The sequence below is a fragment of the Strix aluco genome, chromosome 9 (genome assembly GCF_031877795.1).
Source record: "Strix aluco isolate bStrAlu1 chromosome 9, bStrAlu1.hap1, whole genome shotgun sequence".
NCBI lineage: Eukaryota > Metazoa > Chordata > Aves > Strigiformes > Strigidae > Strix > Strix aluco.
This window is the reverse complement of record NC_133939.1, coordinates 20,319,862-20,326,807: the sequence shown is the minus strand read 5'-3', so window position 1 is coordinate 20,326,807 and position 6,946 is coordinate 20,319,862. Positions and strand designations below refer to the sequence as shown.

At 43.3% G+C, this 6,946-nt stretch overlaps 1 protein-coding gene and 1 long non-coding RNA gene across 2 annotated transcripts in view; both read left to right on the top strand.

Annotated features, from left to right (window-relative positions):
• Positions 1–171: 171 nt before the first annotated feature.
• The window catches only part of PDE6D (phosphodiesterase 6D), a 40,182-nt gene continuing 33,407 nt past the window's right edge, over positions 172–6,946 (top strand). The window contains exon 1 of the mRNA XM_074834078.1: positions 172–333. Within this exon, the coding sequence (XP_074690179.1) occupies positions 284–333 (50 nt within the window). The 5' untranslated portion in view covers positions 172–283. The remainder of the gene's footprint in view (positions 334–6,946) is intronic.
• The window catches only part of LOC141927150 (uncharacterized), a 29,924-nt gene continuing 23,610 nt past the window's right edge, over positions 633–6,946 (top strand). Inside the window, exons 1-2 of the long non-coding RNA XR_012624305.1 lie at positions 633–1,031; positions 5,943–6,087. This is a non-coding gene — a long non-coding RNA (uncharacterized LOC141927150). The remainder of the gene's footprint in view (positions 1,032–5,942; positions 6,088–6,946) is intronic.

Genomic DNA, 6,946 nt, shown 5'->3' with positions numbered 1-6,946 from the left:
ACGCGGACGCGCCGTCTGATTGGCCAGCCCCGCCGTCCTTCCTGCGCCAGAAGGCGGGGAGACGAGGCGGCGACAGAGGATGATTGGCCGGAGTGGCGCGCCGGGGGGCGGGGCGGCGGGAGGCCGCTCGGGTTGGTTGCGCCGGCCAGTGGCGGGTGCGAGGGAGTGAGGGGGGAGGGGTGGGGGGGTCCTGAGGCGCCGCTGTCACCGCCGCCTTCCCGCCCAGGCCCACGCAGCCAGGCCAGCCCGGCCCAGCCCCGTCCGCCCGCGGCGCGGCAGGACCATGTCGGCCACGGACGAGCGGGCCAAGGAGATCCTCCGGGGCTTCAAGCTGTATCCTCCCGACGGGGGCCGTGAGGCGGGCGGGCGGGACCCGGCCGGGAAGGAGGCGGGGAGGGCGGGGGGGGGTGTACGGGGATCGTCGCCCCCCTGTGGCGAGGGCGGGTGGAGGGTCCCCGGGGCGGGGTTGTCATGGAAACGTCTCCCCGGCTGAGCTGTTCCCAATGGCGTCCTCCCCCTCCGGCGGCGGGGTGGGGTGTCCCTCCCCCTGGAAGCGGCCCCCCCTCGGGGCTGGGACCGGCCCTGAGCCGGACGGGGAGGGGTGGGCGGGGAAGCAACCCCCGGTAGCGCTGGGGCCTGACTCCCGCCGCTGGTCCGCGGGGGGCTGCTGTGAGGCGCGGGGTGGGGGGGTCCCCAGCGGGGCGGTGGCAGATGGCCAAAGCCCTCGCCGGGGTGGCGATGGCCGCCACCTCCCCGGCTCCCACCGGGCCGGAGCTGTCCGCCGGGCGGCTGCTGATGGGCGGCCGGAGGAGAGGGGCTGGTCAGGAAGGCGGCGGCCCCGGAGCAGCGGGAGCCCCCCGCCTCGGCAGTGAGGACAGCTTACAGAGGGCAGGTGAAGTAGCTCGGCGCCCGGTCCCAGGAGGATCTGATCCCTTCCCATCCGGCCTGCGCTTAGGCACCTCTGCTTGGAAAGCAAATACCTGGTCTTTCGGTCCAGCAACTAAATATCTTGTTCCTTTTCATACCGTGAGGTACTGGCACACGGTGAGGTCTTGGTCATGATTGGTCATACAGTGTTTTTTATTGCTGATGCTGACGTATTCTAGGTGTTAATGCCTTTCCGTGCAGTTTGTTTTAAAACTTTTCATGTTGTGGCTTTCAAAAAGCATTCTCCTTTCGTGTCTGTATTATCTGAATATGAATTTAATGCTGATGAAATGAGATAGATCTGAGCTTGGAAGAGATGTGAGATCCTGTGTGCACCCTTCCAACCCAGAGTTTCAGTGAAGTAGAGAATGGCTCAGCCTAAAGACCCATGTGCAAACTAAGGGTGGAAGAAATATGCCACATGTGAAATAAAGCTACTATATTTTACTATAGTAACTTATAAGCTTGGAAGACAAATGCAAGCTTGTTAGCTTCACCTTTAGACACCAGAATTGTTGTGGGTTGGTTGGGTTGTTTTTTCTTTCTTACAATAAGAAGGACAGAAGTGAACAGAATACCCTCTTGACCTAATACTATTATTTCTAAATAGTGGGGGCTTTTTTTGTCCAGCAAGATGTTCATAATCTATGTGCCAGCTGTAGCAGGATCTAATTTTCTAGACTGGATTTAGACAGATAGCTGCTATCAAACTATAAGCAGATGCTTTTCTTAACTTTTGAATCGTTGTCCTCTCCCCCAGCTGCTAGAACTGCATCTGGTTCCTTTGCTTCTGCACTAGCACTATTGACAGTTCTTTTTATTTATGAAAATGTAGTATTTTAGCTGTCAAAACATGATTTAAAAACCTTTTGTGCTGGCAATTAGAAGAAGAATAAACTTCTGACCAGACTAAGCTGTTGGTAGAAGTGAGGAGTGCCTGGAAAGTTAAGCCTAGGGAACAAACTTTTAAGTGCTTTTTGCATGTGTTTGTATGTAGTCTTTGCTGGACAGCAGAATTTACTTGAAGGCCTTTGTCCAACTTTGGATGAAATAACCCATTTTGTTGTTTGTTGGCTTAAGTAGGAAATGCTTTTTACCCTTTGAGAGGAAGTATGTTAGACAAGGTAAATTTTTATTATCTCAAGCAGCCATAGCATGGGCAAGAAGCTTTGGTAGAAATACTCTGCAGTTCCATGTTGAAGTACCTCAAGTTTAGTTTTCCTTTGCTTGTCCTTGAGAAAAACATTATATGAATTTTACTTCTGACAGGACAGTTTTAAGCAAAAATTTGTGCTTCTCCAAAAACATGCTGGAGTACTTCAATAGTTGCCATAGGGGCCAGGTAGCATAAAGTCTGAGAAACAGGAAAGTTTGGAGAAACATTTCATAATTGGAACTTTTAGCAAGTTAAAACAGTTGAAAAACGTCTCTGTATGCCTTTAATAAAGCAGAAGAGTGGCTGAACAGACATTCCTCATTTGTGAGAGGAAGCCTTGAGCCACTGCGCCATCCACACAGGAAACTACTCATGCCCAGATGTGACCATGCTCTCTGTAAGGCAGCCACCAGCTCAGACTTCCACTTACTTTTCTGAGAGCAAGTGTGTATTCTAGAGAGCATTACATTTTAAAGAGATGCTTTATCTTCCTCCCACTCTACTGCTGTGTGTGGTAATTTAATTTTCTTAATAAAAAAGAAGAGAGAAACATGTTCTGAAAAGCTGTTAAGTTCATACTTTGAGTACTTGAAAACTTTTTCCTCCTCTCCCAGGAGGGAGAGGGTTCAACTCCATCAATTTAAGCACACCCTGCTGACTTGGCACTTCAAGCTGAACTTGCTTTTAGCACAAGAAACTAGCACAGTATTATACCTAGGATCTGTATGTATTAAATTCCTTGTACGGCAAGATCAGTTAATAGGGTGGAAAGCATTATTGAAGAAGCAGACTTCCAAATACTTGCTTACTTTAACACAGGAACAGGCACTCTAGCTGGAAATCCAGTTCACGGTGAGTAATCAAAGTTTCCTCCAACAAATTCTGTTTACTTGTGGTTCCTGAGAAGAGGTTAATTACAAGCTTTCCAACTGATTGGGACACACTGCTGTGGAAATTAAATTATAACCCAAATCCACCCTCTGACTTTAATGCAGAGATATGCTTTCCTTCCTCTATGACACTAGTGTAGAAGCATGTTGTGGCTAGTGTCCTGAAATTCAAGCCAGAAACATTTACTCCCTCTTCTCATGGATTTAACCATTTTAAAAAGATTAAAACCAGAGGAGAAATATTTGATGTTTGCAGGCAAATGTGGATATTCAATATACTTTGTTATACTCATTCTAAGAATTTTTATGGCACCAGGTAAAAATTGAACACTGACAGTCCAGTAAGTATGGTGTGGTAGAAGATTGAAAGCAGCCAGCAAAAGCTTCTATAGCTTCTAACTTCTTCAGAGATGGTATTTGTTAACAGAGCTTATAAGTATGTTCATCAACGCCCTGTTTTGAAGGCACTTCCCTGAACAGCAGTTGTTACACTTAACATAGTAATATCTACAGGTAGTCTAGTACTATGAAAATGCAGACTCGTTGTTTGACTATAAGCAATATCTGTTCAGTTGGTAACTGAAGATTCATTCCTCTGGAATATTAGCCAAGTCCTATTTCTGCAAGTATTTATGCACAGCTGGTCCTATAATCTCCAAAGCATGAAATTTGATTATGTCTTTCTTTCTCCAGAAGATGGGACGGTTACTCTGTCAGACTACAAAATAGCATTCTACTTGACCCTCACTTACCCTTTCAATACATTGTTCAGGTTTCATTCTGTCATTTTATCTTTAGAGTTGGTGTGTATTATTAAATATATGTATTTAGCATCCTTTTTCATAAAAAAGTAACACCGATAACGTATTTCCCTAACAGTCAAAACTCAGGGGTTTCTTTTCGGATGGCTTCCCCCCACCACCCCCCTTGATAATTTGTGGGTTGCCTGCTTATCTTTGTCCCAATATGAACTATCACAGAATTATCTTTTTATGTACTATGTTCACTAGAATGAGGACACTGTAGACAGTTATCCAATTTAATTGGGTTTGCCATCATTTGGAAAGCATGCATGCTTTGCCTTCTTACATAGCATTCATGCTGTAGATTAGAAATATCCACATGGTTTGCAACAACAGATTCACATCCAGCTCTTGAGGGACCACAGTTCAGCTTCTTTATGCACTTCCTGTATTGTTTCAGCCAGAACAGCAAGGAAGAGAAAACCCAAACAAGTCAGTTGGGTCTCATAGCATAGTTAAGGTGCTAAGTCTAGCTTCTCAACATATGAGTAAGCACATCCATTTTCTATTTTAAATCTGACAAGTCAAACAAGGTATCACCTACTTTATTTGCTTCTATACAGAGGAGTCTCATCAGAATTGGATCTCCATAGTGTTAATTGCCCTGTAGATATTTATCAGTTTAGGATAAGTTTCTCCATGAACTTCCATTTAAGGCTATGCAGTATATCTTACTGTACTTCAAAGTCTCCTGAAACAAATTAATATGGTGAGCATAAGCATGAAGAGACAATATTAACTGTAGGTCAGAATAATTATGGAGTTATGAAACTAGTATCTGTGGTCAGTATAAACATATACCTGTAGCTCAGGCACTCCAGCATTTGTAGGCAAAACTTTATATGTCAAAGGCTGTCCTGCCTTCTGGAATCTGAAGAGGGAAGTTCCCTGTGCAACTTCCTTCTAGCTCCCAGAACTTCTTACAATCCTCTTCTCGCCATTGTTTTTCTGTCTAGAAAGTCATTGTAGCAGAGCTGTAACCTCTTAGAAAGGTGAATAGAACCATAATGAAAATATAGTTATACCAGAAACCATTAAGAACTTCTGTGAACTTTATATTACCCTGCAGACAGAGACTTCTATTTCCAATTTCTACCTGATTTCTGCTGAACATACAAAAACTGTAGTCAATGACAATCTTGCCTATCAATTCCTAGAATAGTCACCGCAGTTTTGAACTAGTGTCTTGTAGCATTCAAAAATTGAGAAATCCAGATAGAAGTTCCATCAAATTGAGTTTCCAATTTGTTTGTTAGGCCAGCAGATCTTTAGCTGCTTATTCACTTAAAATGCTTATCTGTTGCAGTGTGGCATAAAAATTCCCCTTTGTTTTGAGGTTTCATCTATGCACTTCCTCAGATCTTAGCTTATTTTGACTTCTTGCAATGGAATAGAAAGATGAATCACCAAATTCATGGGTTAAAAGGAGACACTGACCAGCTAAAAGAGGGGACAGCTGGGCAACGTACTCTGTAGAGAGCTAAAGCAGAACTTGCATGTAGCTTGTGCCAATGCAGTTTTAAAACACTCTAGAAAACATGAATTTGTGCACCCCCATCCAAGCTTCTGCTTTCTGAAAACTGGAATGTTCTTCCATATAATGCTTATAGTTCATTTATATCATATGAAAAACTGGTCTTCTGTTCTTGAACTTTCATTACCACTTGCCCATCTACAGATCTTAGAGTACTTTACAAGCAACAGTTGTCCACGTTCCCAGTTAGTCTGACTGCAGAACAAGCTCCCACCCTGGCAGCATCAAGAGGTCTTTGTTTCAAAGAGGCCAGAGTTTCACATAGACGTTTTAGCCAGGTTGTACTTGGTAGTTAAGTAAGCATCACTGTGGTCAAGGTACCTTTACTATATAAGAATTGTTTCCAGCATTGTCAGAAGTTCTGCAGTATGCAATGATCTATAGTTCTGGCATGCTAAACACAGGCTCGTCACGTTTCTTATGCATAAGTCATGAGGCATACCTCCAAATAAAGCAGGAGTAGTTTCACCAGGTTTTGTTTTACCTGCCTGGTTCCTCAGTGGGCACAAAAACTTCATGTCCTCCCCTTGTTAACTTTCACTGAAAAAAGTGTAAATATTTAATTATGCTTAAATTGTGATTTGCATTAACTTTGTATCTGAATGAGCTACAGTCAGTTTTCTGCATTTCAGATTTAATGTAATCCACTCGTAGTGTTGGACGTGGTGCTTTGTGCCCTTGACAGCAGAAGGGGCATCAAGAACTCCACCATCACAGGAAACAAATGAGTTGCCAGGTGCTACAGAGAATACATCTAACTAACACTGATTTAAAAGTGTAAGTTGTCATTGAAGTTTGGGTTTTTCTTTTTAATCAGCAATATTACTTTGCATCTTGTGGTTAGAATTTTATTTCTAAGATTTATCCTTTCACCTCTCCAAAGCTTAGCCATACAGCATTTCACTGGAATTATGGTTTCAGTGTTTTTAATTGCTTGCTTAGTGCCAACCTAATAAGGTACCTAAAATAGTGCAGTTGTCATTAGCAAAGTTATTTTCCCTTACTTCCTTTATATCATATTAAGATAATATCAGTTATCTTTGCATCCTTGGAAGTCATTGGTGCCTTATGCTTCAGCTGTTTCTACAGTATTTGAACTTCCACACAGCAGAATATAGTCATTTAATTCATCAAGTGAGAGTTGATAGAGCTTCTTTCCCCCATGCATCTTCACAGCCAACATGTAGGAAAAACGCCAAGCTTACACAGATGTAGACAAGCAAGAAAGGCATCTAAAAATCCTCAGATTAAACAGATACTGTTCAGAGTACATCTTTTTATGCAGACATCTGATGTGTCTCCTGTGTCTCTGAAAAAATGGGTTTCTGTTAGCTAAAGCAGTTTTAGCATGGAAACTGATTTGACTTGCTCTTACACATGTTTACCTCTGAATTTAAGTTGATCTGGAAAAAATGTTGAGTCAGAATTTTACATGACATTTGTAACATAGCAGGCCACTGTAGTCCAACTTCTGCCTTTGACTTCCACAATTTATGTAATATAAGCCTCTTCTATTTCCCTATCTGTAAGCTGAGAAATTAAGGCAGCTTCAAATCTGAGCTCAGACCCTCCATTAAAGATAAACCAGTGCTTTGTTTACATCTGCATAGTCAAAGTTTGTAATAAAGTATGAGGT